This window comes from Esox lucius, chromosome 1 (genome assembly GCF_011004845.1).
Source record: "Esox lucius isolate fEsoLuc1 chromosome 1, fEsoLuc1.pri, whole genome shotgun sequence".
Classification (NCBI taxonomy): Eukaryota; Metazoa; Chordata; class Actinopteri; order Esociformes; family Esocidae; genus Esox; species Esox lucius.
Window position 1 is genome coordinate 37,795,332 of NC_047569.1, and position 17,842 is coordinate 37,813,173.

General features: G+C 45.6%; 1 protein-coding gene across 5 annotated transcripts in view; it reads right to left on the reverse strand.

Annotated features, from left to right (window-relative positions):
• numbl (NUMB like endocytic adaptor protein) overlaps positions 1-17,842 on the reverse strand; it is a 63,380-nt gene that overhangs the window by 16,608 nt on the left and 28,930 nt on the right. Inside the window, exon 1 of one of the 5 annotated variants that reach the window (XM_034292967.1) lies at positions 16,132-16,294. The exons of 2 other annotated variants lie outside the window; for them this stretch is intronic. Coding sequence is in view for 2 of the 3 variants with exons in the window: in XM_029120618.2 (XP_028976451.1) it covers positions 582-622 (41 nt within the window). In the remaining variant the exon portion in view is untranslated. Of the gene's footprint in view, positions 1-581; positions 1,324-10,368; positions 11,030-16,131; positions 16,295-17,842 lie in introns of those variants that run through there. 2 more of the 5 variants (XM_010898667.5, XM_029120618.2) reach the window with 2 other exon arrangements.

Genomic DNA, 17,842 nt, shown 5'->3' on the forward strand with positions numbered 1-17,842 from the left:
CCTTGGTAGAAAAATCGCAATTAGATTTTTCAAGGATGTCATGATGTCAGCAAATTCATTAATGTGACGATGAGAAATGAAAGAGAGAGTTGACAGCCCCAAAATGGTAACACAGAAATGAAGAAACGGTCCTGTATGGGCGTGTTAACAAATAATATGATAAGAGAGAGAAATGAATGAGTGTTTCCACACACCAATCAACACTTAGTCAGTTAATCTCAAGCACCAACATTTAGGAACCCTACAGCGTTTATTAGATGTGATCACATTTCCATGGATGTTTATGCAGGCTTACAGGTAAACCTAGGCTACAAATCCCAGCTTGTCCTTTCATCATACAGGCTTTGAACATCCAGTTATGGCCAGAATTGGACACACTTAATTAGGCCATTCAACCTGCTTGCCTTGTTTTGCATTGGTAATTCCAACAACTTCATTATAAAAGTCCTGTTTGACAAATGCTAATGACTTTTTTTTGTTTTGCGGATCACAGTTTCTTGTTCAGTAACTAGGTAAAAGAGATTATTCTCAGAATATAACACAGTTTAAAGAGTTGGAGACCATATCTCAAACGATCTTACCGTCTGGGGCCCCTAGGCGGTTTCGCCCCAATTTTCGGCATTCTTTTTTCTCCTGCCGTTAGCCAAGTATTTGTCTAGTTGGCGCTCTGGACGTACTCCCAGACGTTCAATCAGAAAGTAGAATCAGCCATTCAATATTTTCTCAGCAATCGGTCAGGTATGTAGCGCCTGTCAGTACACAGTGTTTATATACCGAGTGAAACACACTGTGTTTTATACGTCCATGACACACACCCACCCCCCGACACACACACACACACACACACCATTTCCCATCAGCCATGAGCTCTGTCATCTTACGGGACTGGCATCAGGTGGATGGCATGGCCCTGCGGAAGTGAAAGTGTGTGTGAGCTTGTGTGTATGTGTTTGTGTGTGTCACATTGGGATCTGTTTATGGGGTGCTTTTAAATAAGCCTGGTGTCATTCACCCAAAGCGGCTTTACGTACCGCCGGGAAGGTTGGGAATCTCTGGGCAGCAGCGTGACACCTGGTGGGTGCCAGTCAATTTAGCAGGTGCTGGGTAGAGGGGGTAAGGGGGCGACTGGCTTCAGAATCCCCCAAAAGGAGGAGGGGTGGGCTTTAGCACCTTGCCACCAGCCCATTGCCAGGCATGGGGAGTGGCCAGGGCTGGGGGGAGGGGCCAGGGCTCTGGGTGCTGTGCTCCAGTTTCAGGCACTGATCTAATCAACTTGCTATGAGTTCATGTGATGTAATGGCTGACCTCCTGCCAAGAGATGCAGAGGCACACAGGGCAAGAGATCGAGAGAAAATCGGACAGATTGAGAAAGAGACTGAAAAGCGGGAAAAGAGAAAGAGAGGATCTAGAGAGGAAAACAGAAGGGGGAGAAAGAGAGGAAAAGTGTCAGAAAAAAGAGAGGAAAAGATGGATCACTTTCACAATCTTCCTGTCCAAAAAACTAAAAATGCCTGAAGAAATTATTTTAAAATACATCTTGACATCTTCGCACTTTTCTTAATGTAAAGGACCTTTCGTTTTATTTTTGGTCCTGAAAAGGTAGGAAACAAGTATACACAAACACACGCACAAAGACATGCACAAATGTGCAAGACTCATCCAAGGCCTTTCAGGAAGATCACTTCATCTCCCAATCAGATGCAGCTGCAGTTTACAGTTCAGAAAAAAAACGAGAAACACATGACGAGGGTGCGAGAAATCCAGTCTATAAATTACGCAAATAAAATGAAAACATTTGGTCAGGGGATTGCCACAAACCTCAGGATGTATCATATCATGCACGTGTTTGGTGATTGTCAAGATTTTCATGATTTTATCAAACCATAAGCCAACTTCAGAGGGACGAGAGAAAATGTGTATTTTGATCAGACATTAAAGTGAAGAGAATAGAGATTGAGTATTGAACAAAAGAAAATTGTAATATTCAACAGCCTTGTGGTATGATTTAAAGATTATGATACAAAGTATTGTAAAAGGAAATACCACCATATAGAACTGTAGCAATATTTCCCTGACTAGCACAAAATGGATATGTTATAGTCACACTAAAAGCATGCACAGCCAATATGGGCCCATCTGGGTTAGTGCCAGCTATAAGGAAAGTTCCCCCCCTACCCATATCTTCATATGGAGTACATCTGGAGTGCATCATCATGGGAATGAGACACTGATTTTTTTATTGAAACTATCCTTCTAGTTTGTTCCATCCTCAACTGGTCCTAACCTTCATATCGCTTTCTCTCTCTTTTTCTCTCTCAGTCTGCCTCTCCCTGTCTGTCTTCCTGTCTCTGTCAGTCTGACTCTCTCAGTCTGTCTGACTCTGTGTTTCTGTCTTGCTTTCTGTCTTTTTCTGGCCGTGCCTCTCTCTCTCGCTCTTCCTCTGCCTCTATTGAGATGCACATTCAAAACACTTATAAACGCAGGAAACAAGTTGTTTAAACACTAGTAAAATATTGCACTGTTCAAAAGACTAAAGTAAACATTCTACATAGCACTCCATGTTAGGTAAAGGAAGCCTCAGAATGAAAACAAGACAAAATAAGGCAACACAATGTGTTGATGCTCAGTAACATTTGAACTAACTTTAAGCATAGTCCTAACCCTAAACTTAATAATGCATTCTGGGATATTTTGCCACTCGTTGTAAAAGTGGCACTGCCCAGCTAAAACGGGTCACAGAAACATTTCATGTACAGTATGGAACAATGTGCCCCATGTCATCAAAACCACCCACTTTCTACCTTTGAACGCCACGGCTAACTGAGGTATGATAGTAATGATACTATCATACCTCAGTAATGTAGATAATGTACATTACTGTATACATGAGATATTACACTTCCAGCCCAAAGTGGTCACAGGCTAATAAAAATTCCTGTCGTGGCCACCAAGCTGTTGCTTATCAACAGACATTTGTATAACCGATTGTTGATGGTACGGCCCTCTGACAATCCACGTGTGTGTGTGTGTGTGTCTGTGTTATAGCAGCACCATTAGAACAGATTACAGCTGGAACCTGAGGGCGGACTCTCAGGGCACAGCCAATCAAAACAACCTGTCAGGAGGACACACCACACAGCTGGCGAATTACATGGAGCCAACCCAGCTGGACGCATGTTAGCTAATGTACACACACATATGGGGACACAATGCTCATAAACACACTCCTAACAGCCACTCCCACTGTAAGTCTGGCAGATGCAACAATGTCCCTGGATGCATTGAGACATGACAAGAAACATGCACTGGGAAAAGAACACGGTACTGAGAAAAAGTAGACTGGACTGAGGAAAAAGTAAAAGAACACTTGAAAAAGAACACTTAGCTGAGAAAAAAAAGCACTGGACTGAGGAAAAAGAACACCGTACAAAGGAAAAAAGAACACCGTAATGAGAAAAAAACCGTCCTCCTCTCAGCATCCAATGTCCCACCCTTCCATCTTAAGGGCGCAGGTTCACTTATTTCAGCTTTAACCTTGTTGGAGACCGGTCAATCAATCAATTACATTTATTTATAAAGCCCTTTTCACATCAGAAGTTGTCACAAAGTGCTTTTACAAAACACCCCAAGGAGCAAACAACAGCAGTGTTGAATTTCAGTGGCTAGGTCTAACACCTGGGCAGAGATTATGTTTCGTTTATTTAATGATGAGGACAGATCTTATTTCCCAACTCTGAAGTCACACTTTTTATGTTGGAATGTAAAATGGTTAAGGTAAGGGTTACTGTTTGCTTAGGAAAGGGTTACGGTTAAGGTTGTGTAAGGTCTATTTCACCAAGAAGGAGAGTGATGGTACTGCATCAGATGACCTGGCCTCCACAGTCACCAGACCTCAACCCAACTGAGATGGTTTGGGATGAGTTGGACCACAGACTCAAGGAAACACAGCCAACAAATGTTCAGCACATGTGGGAACTCCTTCAAGACTGTTGGAAAAGCATTCCAGGTGGCTACCTCATGAAGCTGGTTGAGAGAATCCCAAGAGTGTGCAAAGCTGTAATCAAGGCAAAGGACGGCTACTTTGAACAATCTAAAATAGAAATGAATTTTGATTTGTTTAACACTTTTCTGGTTACTACATGTGTTAAATGTTATTTCATCATTTTGATGTGTTCACTATTATTCTTGCAATGTCATAAAGATGTATCATTGAATGAGTAGGTGGGTGCAAGCTTTTGACTGCTAATAGATTAAATGTTTTCCTTTCTTTTTTATTGATGACAATAACAAACCTGATTTCTGTAAATGTTATTCCACTACCACGTGTGTTTTGTTCCAACAGTTTATCTAAAACATTTCATTACGGATATCTAATCTAAACAGTCACACACTACATCAAATACTTTATTTTAGAAGGTTGTGGCTCAGTTTATGTATGGCGTAGAGAAACCCATGTCAATGATGTTGGCGTCTTCCTCTGGGATTTTACAACTTGTTTCTAAGATCATTACAATTGTGCATAAGTGTCCTTCTAGAACCGTTATAAGACAGTACTACACAATTATAGCAATTATCCCTGAAAATCATGGAAGGTCTCTGTATATCTGCACTGTCTGTCTGAAGCTACAGTAGGGCTGTAGGAGGAAAATCCAGCAGCGACCTATCCCTTTAAGACATCCTGTATCTTTAACATGGCCTGTCCCTTTAAGAGTGTCTCTGAAGAGCTTGGACCCAGTGCATGAGTGGGAGAGGGAGCAAGCGAAGGAGAGCAAGAGGGAGAGAGACAAAGGGAAAGAAAAATAGAGAGGGGAGAGAGAGAAAGCGACTGTCTTCTCCCACTGTGTGTCATTGGCCAGTAGTACTGTAAGCCATCGAGGCACACAGCTAGCAGGATGTCTGTAGGATCCAGTATGGTGGAGACTCTACAGGGCAGCATGGGATTGGGCTGGCTTAGAGGATGGGTATTAGTACAGTCAACCTGTCTCTCTCGCTCTCACCTCACTCCCACTCTCTCTCACCCTTCTCCTCTCTTTGTGATTGCATCCTCCTCTCTCTCAGGCTGGAAACCTCTGCACCTGTTATACAAACTATAGCACGTTTAAGTATGAAGTATGTATAAAAGATAAGCAAGCTATATATTAACTGCTAACAGTTGAAAATGCACATTTAGTATAAGGCATTATTGCCTGCCACCAAGGCCAATATTTTTACAACTTGTATTATTTCTTATTTTTCCTCAGTCGAGAACATCTAAAATGCTTGGTGAGTGGAGAACCTCTAAAATGTTTGGTGAGTGGAGAACCTCTAAATGATTGGTGAGAGACAGTGCCATTGGTCACACCCGGTACCACTGCTGAAAAACATCCTAGGAGAAACACTGGTGACTGATTAAACTTTCTGTTCTCTCAACCTCCCCTGTCTACTCTTCCTAAGAACATCTCCTTCACCTTCTCCTCCTAAACCCCTTTTCCTCATTCCTTCAGCTCTTCCTCCATTTAAATCCTTTAAACCCCTTGTCCATCATTAAACCCCTCCTCCAGTAGCCTGGCTCTAGCCTCAGATATACAAGCCTGGATCAGAAGGACTATATTACAGAAACATGGGCTTTTGTTTCTTTTCAATTGTACATCTGATAATATAAGATGAGATCAGACATGACCATATCAGATCAGATTGGATAAGCTCCTGGGTTATTTACAACAGGATCCAGAGGAACAAAACAGGCAGGAGGCAGTCAGGAGTGTGTGTGTGTGTGGCTGTGTGTGTGTGCGTGTGTATGTGTCTGTGTGAGTGAGTGTATGTCTGTGACCTCCACTAATGACACAAGCAAAACATTTCTGTCTTCACCTCAACATTTGATGGGAAAAATAAGACCTGGAATAACTTCTTCAAGCCTGTGCAATCAGGGTGGAATGAAATCGGAATCAGAGCAGAATCAGATTGAAATCAGTGTTAGAAACAAAAGCCGTCCAGAGGCTCACTATGGTGAAGGACATTGGACTAGTTTGTTCAATAATGACTAGTCTGTATAAGAGTTTTCTCTTCCCTCATTTCCCACAGTAAAAAAAGCCTCATGGGGGGGGGGGGGGGGGCAGAGAGAGAAAGAGCAGGGGGAGCTGCGAAGCCACAGCCCTTTAACTCAAGTGGAGAGGAAAAAGAACGACTAGTCACTGTCAGCGCAAAGCCACCGTCAAACAGTGACGGCCAGCTAAAGATTCTGTTTTACTGGAGGACGTTGCAGGAACGTTTCCTTCGGCCTGTACTGAGGGAGCGGCTAGGACAGAAAAAGCATTTGAAATAAAACTGCACAGGAAGTGTCTTGATGATGCTGTGTACATTCTATTATCTAGGTACAACAATCTGTCTGTTTATTTCATGTGGAGATTTTGTTTACAGAACACACACACAGGCGTACGCACACACACACACACACACACACACACAAAGACACTGTGCTGCCTCAGAATAACCCAATTTGTGGGGCCTTTTAGTCACTAAAAGACACTAACAGCACTGCAACCTAGAGCCAGGAGAGAGTATGAATGTCATCACCTGCAGTTGATTCGACACAGGACAGATAGACAGGACAGGACAGAAAAACAGGACAGGACAGAAAGACAGGACAGAGAGACAGGACAGGATAGAAAGACAGGACAGAACAAATGGACAGAGAGAGAGGACAGGACAGAACAGAGAGACAGGCCAGAGAGACAAGACAGGCCAGAGAGACAAGACAGGACAGAGAGACAAGACAGGACAGAGAGACAGGACGGAGAGACAGGACGGAGAGACAGGACGGAGAGACAGGATAGAGAAAGGTAACAGGACAGTTTTTGCTAGTACAGAAGTTGTCCCTCTCTCCAACCTTCTCTCTCTCTCCAACCTCTCCATTGTCCTTCCTTGAATAGTTCATCCAGCAGACGCTTTTTGTCTGGATTACCTTCATTTAGGCTATTCCATAATTCAATCACCATCCAACAGACCGACGTGAACTATGCCTGGCCTTAGCTTTAATAGGGATGCAGCAGAAAGGCAGGACAGTGGACTCTGACTTAAGGTCAATTATACTGATGACCTCTGACACAACAATAAGGAACGCACACCCTTCACCCAAATGCTGGGGGGGGGGGGTCAGACAGTTGAAGCACCTTGGCTTGGCAATGGGCATAATTCACTTTAAATGGGCTGCAACACAAACGCGTCGCCTGTCCTTCCTGTGGCTTAATGCAATCAGGAAGGAGAAGACACAGGCCGGGGGGACATCTGGGAAGACGACTGCCAAGAAGGTGGAACGCTCAAATTCCATTACGCCGGGCCACAGGCTAATCAGGGCTTGGTTAGTGTCAACAACAACAGACAGCTCTTCTCCGGAACACGCGGGTTAGGATGATTCACCTTAGCAACCGGCCGGGCAGTTTCACCGAGACGACACTGTGGGCGCAGGGTTGGGGCTGGACGGGCCGGTCGTGGGAAAACATTCGAAACAGTCTCTGTGTTGATCATTTATGGCCGCACAGAGACGTTCTGAGTGTGAACGGCTCGAGTGAAGGAGGCTGGGGAGTAGGAACCCGCTTTAAAGTGCCTAATCAGTTGTTGTTGGATTTCTGCTGAGGCAGAAGACCGGCATCATTTCCAGTTCAAAGCTCTTGTTATTAGAATATACGGCACACTCAGTCACGTCGTGCTGTTCTGTAATTATGTGTCTGTGTTCGTGCCAGTGTGGGATCTGCCTGTCTGTGTTGTTGTTAAACACATCGCAGACAAAGGGTTGAATTTGTATTGGACGTGTAACCTCTAATTCAGCAGCTCCCAACCCATGTTGGTAACTGTGTCACTGACTGAATTTTGACCTGCACTTAGTACCTGGAGGTACCTCAAGGGCATTTTACCAGTTCGCCTACAGTTTCCTGAGTCTTCACAAGTTCCCCCTGTGGATAGGCAAAGCACCCCAAGTAAGGGGTCAACCTAGTGATCAGAACCTGGTAATACAACATATGATGAGCTGAAAACCTGGGAACTTCAATGACTAATTTCTCTAAACAGGGACAGCACCCCCTCACCAGGATTACAGGGAAGAGTCAGTTCCCCAAACAGCACCATGCTACTTACAGAACATAGCGAACTGATACTGCATGCTGTCTGTGGGGGTGGGCTTGGTGTGAAGATTATGGCCCGATACTGCCACATTCTCAGTTATTGTGCAGTTAATGACAGCTTCTTACTATTTACCTTTCAACAAAACAATGTTTCAGGAATGTTAATCCTTCTGAATCTACAGAAATGATTTCAGAACAATCTGAGTAGGCGAGTGAGTCAAAACTCTCTTTCTTCAGCTTTTCTGTGGCGGGATGACTCAAGGCCGATTCGGTAAATCCCTTGTGATTTTACGGCCGTGTCTTTACAGCTCTCAGACACACTCAGCTCTCAGACAAACTCTGTGGGAGTACACTCTGCAGAAATGTATTAAAAGAGTTAGGACCACTGGAATCAGTTTTTATTTCCACGGTGAAGACGTTGAGGTTTCGGTACTAGGGTGCATTTATGTAACACAGTACAATAACAACATTCCATTGGGCAGACATGTTCGCTCCCATGGGCAATATGGACCAATAACGGTTCATGGAATTCGACCAGGGCTGTGTAACTGAACATCTGGAATGCTCCATGGCAACAACAAGGCGTCCGTTCTGGAAGCTGGCCCCACTCTCTCGACACTGCGATAGATCAAATGAATACTAGGGAAAGTAAGTGATTTCCTGTTACGCTCATTAAAATTTACCACCAACGTATAAAGAGAAGCTTTATTAACGGAATGCATGCAATGTGTAGATACAGCAGCTGTGTGCATGGAGGTTTTCTTTCAAATAAACAAATCAGCGCTCCATAATTAGAGGCAGAGAGAGAGACACAGAGAGCGAACGAGGTCTGTGCGTATCAAATGACTCCTGGCACCCTACATACTAGTGCTACATAGGGGACAGGGCACTTAGTTGGGCCACAGTAGGATGTGTGACTATGGTGGCTTGGGACACCATATCTGTTTGTAATCTGGCTGGATGGCGGGGGGGGGGGGGGGGGTTGGTGACCTTGGTTGCATCAGTGTGTGACTCCAAATAAAACAGAACCACATGGTGCCAACAGAGCCCTTGTTCTGGCTCACCCTCTCCCGTGTCGCCAAGCTGCTACAAAATCCACAAATTTAGACTCATCTGTGTGGGTGGGGTAAATCCTAGCCCAAGACTGTATGTTGTCCCTCCCTATCCCAATTCACCTTCACTCATAGACAAACACCGCACACACACACACACACACTCTCGCACACCGCACACACACACACACACTCTCACACACCTATGCCACTCCACAAAGCTTAGTCACAGTCCCTCCCCCTTTTTCACATCAACAGACTAAGCCCTCAGACAAGGGCCCGTGGCATAAGATGAGATACAAACGCCTTTCTGTCTGTGCTCCTTCCCTGTGTGTGTGTGTGTGTGTGTGTGCGTGTGTGTGTCTATGCTCCAAGAAGCGATGAAAGATGTGGAGATTAACAACAAAACACCTTAATCCCTCTGGCAGGCAGAAGAGAGTGTATTACGGGCATGGCTGGGATGGTGGGCCCAGCCATGTGTGTGTGTGTGTGTGGTATCACTCCCTGAACAGCGGGGCTAATATAAACACAAGGCAGCCACGCGTTAAGACCACTCAGACCAGTCAACATGCCTCCACCGCTCCTCGCTGTTTAACATCTGCCCAGGGAGGCCGTCCACCTGCCACTGGCTGCTCAATCACAAGGAGTCCCTCAGGAAAAACAGCGTTGCTTTCAGACAACACTCACATCTCACCTTCCTAACACACACACAAACACAGGAAATAATGAGGTAAAAGCGTTGAGTTTTTCGTTCGCTAATCATTTAGATGACAACTGGAGCGCCCACCTACTCAGCTCTGGCTGGCACTGTTTTTTTCTTCGGTGGCAAGACAACAAATATCCATAATATTCTGCCATAAAAACCTCCCAAAACATTTCAGGTCGCACTCTTGGAAACGTAAACCGACGTTGGGGCTTTCAGCGCCTATCAATTGACACTAATCTGTCCCAAATGGCCTTGGAGGTCAATACAGCTGCTAAGACTATTAGACAACACGAGACCTTGGAATAAGCTTATCAGACATCCCAACAGCTGCAGAAATGGCTATAGCCAATAACCTTACAAGTGACCACCATTGCTGAACAATGAGTCAAAGCTACTGATGTGTGTTTACAGCTCCGGCTGAGATGACCAGCGGATGTATAGAGTTCAGAAAGGCGGTCAACATCCTACAGTGGCCACGCCACGCCCACCCACCAAACCAGACACAAACACTCACCTCAGCTCAATGGCCTCCCCCATCTCAGCGCTCAAAATGATATCACGCCCGTGGAAGCAAGAGGAGCCGAAAATGAAGAAGATGAATATGACGAAGGAGACGTTAGAGCACGGAGTATCAGAAGAGTATTGGTGGAGAGACGACGATGAGCGTTTCACATTCAGAAGAAAACCAGACACTCAAAGCAGCGAGCAGCCGCAGACGTGAAATAAACTAACAGGACATGTGATGAAAATCTGCTTCATGGATCGGAGAGAGAACCACACCTCCTCTTAAGGGATTAACTTGGAGAGAAGGCTACTGACACATTCACACACACACACACACACACATACAGCCTGCGTCACACCGCACACACACACACTCTGCTGTCCCAATCGCCTGCGAGAAGGACCGTTAAGTTTCAGGCTCTCCGAAACTTGGCCGGGAGCAGCAGGGAGTGGGTGGATGAAGGGGACAGGGCGATGGAGAGGGAGGAGCGGGGAGGTGATTAGGCGGTGACACAGTTTTCATCCACCATCTGCGAAGGCCAGGCGGAACTACAGGCAGGGGTCTGGGGCGGGTCAGGGCAGCCGGGGAGGATTTTGCTGCGGCTGCAGTCGGGAAGCCTGTCTGGTCACACCCCAGCCTGCAGCTCCACATCCACAATGCTTCACTGCTCCAGAAAAGGTCGCTGCTCCACACGGCTTTACTCCTCCAAACCTCTTTACTCCTCCAAACCTCTTTACTCCTCCAAACCTCTTTACTCCTCCAAACCTCTTTACTGCTTGCAGCACAGACATACACAACCATCCTTTTCTTCCATCTCTCTCTCGCTCTCTCTCTCTCTCTCTATACATTGTGAGAGAAAGACAAGGCGGGAGAGACAGAGAAATGAGATGATGGAGTGACTAACAGAGAGAGAGAGGTTTAGAGAGAAACAGCTAAAATGGGACACTGACAGGAAAACCTAGCTTGTCTGTCTGCGTTATGTAATACTGAGAAATTAGCTTGCCCGTTCACATGTTCAACGCCGGAGTGGGTTCGCCCATAAGCCTGTTAATGATACCGTTATGGGACACAATGACCTCACAGGCTGCCATGGAAACACTGCGTGCTGTTTATGTAACATAAATGGCTTCCCCAAAAATATCAACCAGTGTTTTTTAACCCAGCCGTCTGCATTTCCATGGTAACAACAGCTTGGCTATGAACCGGCGCTCACCAGAGCCATGTTAGCGGTTATTGAGCCGTTGTGGACGCAGTTGACTCCACCGGGGAGAGCCACAGAAATATCGACTTGTTCAATTTCCATGGTGACAGTTGTAGAAATTCGGCTAGACAAGTCAGCATTGGGAAAACTGTCGGAAAAACAGCGGGAATACAAACTAGAATGAATGGTTCCCTCTGAAAAATGGTGGCAGATTTTTCCCACTGTTTTGCTATATCCCGCCGGACCGCGGAGTAGAAATGTTACCGAAAACACCCGGCTGCTGGGGTATGGCACGCTGGGCACTGAGCACTCGGCACTTTGGCCATTGATTGCTGTGATGTCAAATGATCTTGTCCCAATTTTCCCTGACCTAAAAGTAGAGCTGGTCCGTGATGCGTGTGCATGTGTGTTTGTGCATGCGTTTGTTCATGAATGTGTACGTGTTTGGTGTGTCTTCTAAGCTTTAGTGGGTTCAATGCTGCATGTTTGTGTTTGTGTGGCGTCCAATGTAAACTAATGATTTCATGTTTTTTTTTAACCCATACTAGTCGAGTAGGTAAATACAGCATGTCTTGGGTCCTAGGTTACAAAAATCTTTTATTTTAAGATTGCTTAAAATGAAAGTTTTGGCATCGCATTTGGCATCACATTATTTGTAAATACTAAAATACACAGAATATAAGTATCTGCATGAGAAATACATAAGTACACGTCAAACCTAGGCTATGCTAACAGTTCACATGTAAAACCTAGGCTATGCTAACAGTTCACTTGTTAGACCTCGTCTATGCTAACATTTCACATGTAAAACCTAGGCTATGCTAACATTTCACATGTAAAACCTAGGCTATGCTAACAGTTCACTTGTTAGACCTCGTCTATGCTAACATTTCACATGTAAAACCTAGGCTATGCTAACAGTTCACTTGTTAGACCTCGTCTATGCTAACATTTCACATGTAAAACCTAGGCTATGCTAACAGTTCACTTGTTAGACCTCGTCTATGCTAACATTTCACATGTAAAACCTAGGCTTTGCTAACATTTCACTTGTTTGACCTAGGCTATGCTAATATTTCACTTGTTAGACCTAGGCTGTGCTAACATTCCACTTGTTAGACATAGGCTATGCTAATATTCCACATATAAACCTTTCTAAAGCTTATTCAGTAACTTACATTCTACGGTACAAAGTGACACTGTTTCAGTATCCAGTGTATCAAAATACAGTATCAAAAAGTTAATTGCAGGTGGTTGTTTTTTGTCTGGAATCTTGTTGTGAAGGCAGACGCAACTGTTATGCTTAGATTTTGGTAAAGGTTAGGGTAAGGGTTGTGATTAGGGTTTTAGGGGGCGGGATAATTTATATACATTTAAGTGTGGGCTATATTGTTGGTAAAATGGTCTTTATAAAATACATCTGTTTGATTAAGGCAAGCCCAAACAGATAACCACCCTGGTCACTATCGAAAGCATTCCAACGAGCCTCACTTGAGATGCACCGGGCCAGCTGGGCGGTTATGTCGGCACTGAGAGAATACCAACACGTGTCACTTTGACAGCTATGTCTGCGTATATGCGTTGCTATGCTAATGGTTCAAACGTATACAGAATCGCTTCACTGTGAATATGCTTCCGACATTTCCTGCTGGCCACCCTGTATTAGAGACAGCTCAACAGCTCCGACCGACCGTCACAAGCCAATATCGTTATTCCTTCTCCAATCAGGTAAGCCCACAGAAGCTGATAAATCATTATCCAATCAGCTCAGTGACTTCAGACCCTCCTGCTGTCCAATCATGTTCTGTGCTACAGAACACACCGCCACTGTCTGGTCCGATCCTGGCCTGCCTGGTTCCAGTGGTCTCATCAGAATCTCGTCCACACAACACCGGGATCCATCAGTTGTTCTGTTCAACGCCTCCCCCTTCACTCTCTCCCTCTCTCACGCTTGACAGCCGAAAGCCGGGTCTGTTCCCCACTACAAAGGCACATTGTCACCAGGCCGGCCCAAAAAACAATGCAGGCCAGAGAAGTGTGTACCTCCCTGTGGCATCCTAAAGCCCCCAGAATGCAATGCAGGCTGTTTGATGGTGGGAGCCAACCATAACTGAGAGGTTTCAGCCTCAGAGTTTTACTGTCTGGTAAAATCAACTGGCTCTCGCCGGCAAACCTCCTGATAGAGGATCCAGGGCTTTCCTCTTTTTACAGAACGAGTCTGAGAGATGGAGGGACAAATAGAGAGAGAGTGAGGGAGACAGAGAGAGAGAGAGTGAGGGAGACAACGATATACGGTTTTCACGATAGGATTTTATGGTATGTTTCCTGTATAAACCAATTGGCAATGTTTATAGGATCCCTTTTCAAACAGACACCTTTTATGTAGCGAATGTTTTTCTTCCAAAAACAGATCCAGTCCAATGTAGCTAATGTGTACCAGGCTGTTACAAGTCTGGCCATTGCTGTTTGTCCTTCTATCACCAGGACAAAATGGATGTCACACAAATATAATCAGCTATTGACTGTGTTTTTAGGGCTTGTTTACATAATGAGAGGAAGAATAAAACACTAGATAGACTTTTCTCGGTTTGCATAATCATTTCCATAGCTTTTGAATTTCCACCAGCATGTTCGAGACATACCACTGTAAAACGGGAGGAAAAACTCAGAAGAATGAAAGCATCACAGCCGTCTGGAATGAAATGCCTTGTGGACACGTGAGGCAGAGGGCCCATGTGTCGTTGTTCCAGTGTGTGTGTGTGTGTGTGTGTGTGACTGTGTGCTTTCAGACTGAAATGGGTCACATCTCTGCAAGGCTAACAATGGGGCAACCGTGCCAACAGAGGCTGAGACCTGCAATAAAACACACACGCGCGCGCACGCACGCACGCACACAGTTTTCTCGATTACATGTGGGGCACTCAACCAACCTCAAATTGTGCCACCAAGGCAGGTCATAATAGATTGCTGAGCTCCCAGCACCAGTTTCAGATGGCGGAGGACAGCCTGAGGCTTTAGTCTATGTGGATGTCACTGTGAGGCCTGTTCTCAGCACCTGGTCAACACCAGGTCCGACTGACTGACGGCACAAACATCACAAGCCACAGTCCTAGCACTAAACCCATCGTCTGCGCTGTTCTGGGACTAAAGGTTTCTCCAAAAAAAATCCAGGAAATTTATTTTAAACATTCACAATAGTTTAGTTTCAGGTTTGGTGTATATTTCAGAGTGAGTCTCAAATTCTGAGGCAAACCTTTGACTTTTCAGCTATTAAACTGAGACTAGTACAACCACCCCCCCCACCTTCACTCTCCTCATTGTTCAGTGGAGATCCCCAGTAATCATGGAGGAAGCCAGTCCGTGATGGTAGCAGACTGCTAGCTGTTGTCCATACAACACAGACCCCCCCCCCCACACACACACACACACACACACACACACTCCCTCCCCCCTTCCTCACCCCTCCACACCAAACCTTACTTGTGATGCATGGCAACTGGCTCCCATGGCAACCGCTGCTAGCTAGCATAGACTTAGAGAGACAGGGAGAGCGAGAGAGATAGAGGGGGGAGTGGGGGGGTTGAGAGAGTCAAGACAGAGAAAGAATCAAGTGAGTGATTTGAGACAGAGAAGCCCTGAAGTACAGAGAGATTAAACTACAGTAGAGACTTCTAAGACAGCTAGTCCCGAGGCTCTGTTCACAAACCCAAACAGATCTGAGGAGCCCCAGGAGAGCAAATAATGAGAAAACTAAATGAAAACACACTGGAAGGAATCAACCATGAAACCAAACACGTTTGATTGCTACCTTGCCCTAATAAGAGAGAACAATAACCTGACCACCGTGACTGAACCACAATTAAGAAAACCCTTGACTATGTACAGACTCAGTGAGCATGGCCTTGCTGTTGTGAAAGAGGCCGCCATAGGCAGACCTGACTCTCAGGAGAAGACAGGCTATGTGCACACTACCCACAAAATGAGGTGGAAACTGAGCTGCACTTCCTAACATCCTGACAAATGTAAGAACAGATTTGAGCCACATATTTCTCTCAGATCATGCAGACCGGCAATGAATTTGAATCCAAATAAATCAATGAGAAATCCACATTTGTTAGGCGAAATACCCTAGTATGCAATCACATTGCTAGAATGTGTGACCCGTAGCCACGCAGAATGGGCCACCAGTGGAGCAAAAATCACATTGTGAACAAAACTGTACACTTGTTTATTTTATTTTGTTTTCCCTTCTGGTTACATTTTACAGTTTTTATTGTTGTTATTATTTTCCACTTGGCTTGGGCAATGTAAACAAATGGCCATAACCTTTTATTGAGATAGGACGAGAGACGAACAGAGAGAGAAAAAGGGAAATGGAGGAAAAGGGAGAGACAGAGGGAGAGAGAGAAGTTGTTAGGGAGAGGAGTAAAGAGAGAAAGCATCAAATGAGAGGGTCATCTTGAGAGGAAGGGGAGGGAGTCAAGAGAGAAAGAATCAAATGAGAGAGTAAAGACTTCAAATAATTTTATTTTGTTCTCTTTTTATGTCTCCCTCTCTCTTTCTTTCTTTACCACACAGGGTCTGCTGATGCGTCACAGTGCTGCTAGCGCTGATGCGTCACGGTGCTGCTAGCGCTGATGCCTCACGGTGCTGCTAGCGCTGAAGCGCCAGGGTGCTGCTAGCGCTGACGCGCCAGGGTGCTGCTAGCGCTGACGCGCCAGGGTGCTGCTAGCGCTGACGCGCCAGGGTGCTGCTAGCGCTGACGCGCCAGGGTGCTGCTAGCGCTGACGCGCCAGGGTGCTGCTAGCGCTGACGCGTCAGGGTGCTGCTAGCGCTGACGCGCCAGGGTGCTGCTAGCGCTGACGCGCCAGGGTGCCGCTAGCGCTGATGCGTCACGGTGCTGCTAGCGCTGACATGTCATGGTGCTGCTAGCACTGATCCGTCACGGTGCTGCTAGCGCTGACGCGTCAGGGTGCTGCTAGCGCTGACGCGTCACGGTGCTGCTAGCGCTGATCCGTCACGGTGCTGCTAGCGCTGACGCGTCAGGGTGCTGCTAGCGCTGACGCCTCACGGTGCTGCTAGCGCTGACGCCTCACGGTGCTGCTAGCGCTGACGCCTCACGGTGCTGCTAGCGCTGACGCCTCAAGGTGCTGCTAGCGCTGACGCCTCACGGTGCTGCTAGCGCTGACGCCTCACGGTGCTGCTAGCGCTGACGCCTCACGGTCCTGCTACCGCTGATGCTTCACGGTGCTGCTAGCGCTGATTAAGTCTTTCCTAATTTGTTGGGTATTTGTCTCCTAATCCCTTTGTCTTCTGGGACATCACTCCTGTCTGCTGAGGTGCTGGTCACACTGGATATGAAAAATAAGCCCCAGTGCTGAGAAAGAAAGATGCCCGTGTTAAACACAAAAACATCCTTACCAGGATCAAAGAGTTAGAGAAGATTTTATTTATACAGGGAAAATCAACTGGAACCGAAACCTCGTTTACATTGGTGCCCTGTATTACAGCAATAAACAATAAAACCATAGACTAAATACACATGTGAAACAATTGGAAACACATTAAAAATAGAAAATACAATTCCCTGTAAAAAGGTCATTCAACAATTGTTTAAACTGTGTTATACAGTGGCCTTCAACTTAGGGTCTTGCTGCAGAAAATGCCCTGAGTGGAGACCATGGTAAGTAAACAAGGTTTTATCCTTCTCAGAATGAGCCTGAGGTACTGTACCTCCAGTACTAGCCACTCCTGTTGAAAGATCATAAGAGTTTTCTGCCTTATAAACAAACATTATACATTACCCAATGTCTGGCCCTTCTGAAAGACATGGATCCCAGAGTAACACAGATGGAGGAGTGCTTGACGGTATCGGTCAAGCATGGTGGAGTCAATATAATGGTCTCAGAGTACTGGGGGTAAAGTGTGAGATTTGTACTGGATAAGGGATTTTGAAGAAGGAAGGCTATTACCCCATTTCAAAACCCCATGCCTTACCCTGTGGACGCTGCTTGATTGGAGCCAATTTCTTCCTACAACAGGACAATGACCCAAAGCACAGCTCCAAACTATGCAACTACTATTTAGGGAAGAAGCAGTCAGCTGGTATTCTGACTATAATGGAGTGGCCAGAACAGGCACTGGCACGTACACAGGTATTTTTTTAAACAGGGGATTTTCTATGAGTTTTGGCTTTTTGTCCACACACAAACTGTGTTTTAGGTCACTGAAAACTGACCTTTTGAAAACTTCCTTCCAGGGTGAAGATATTCATAAAGTCAG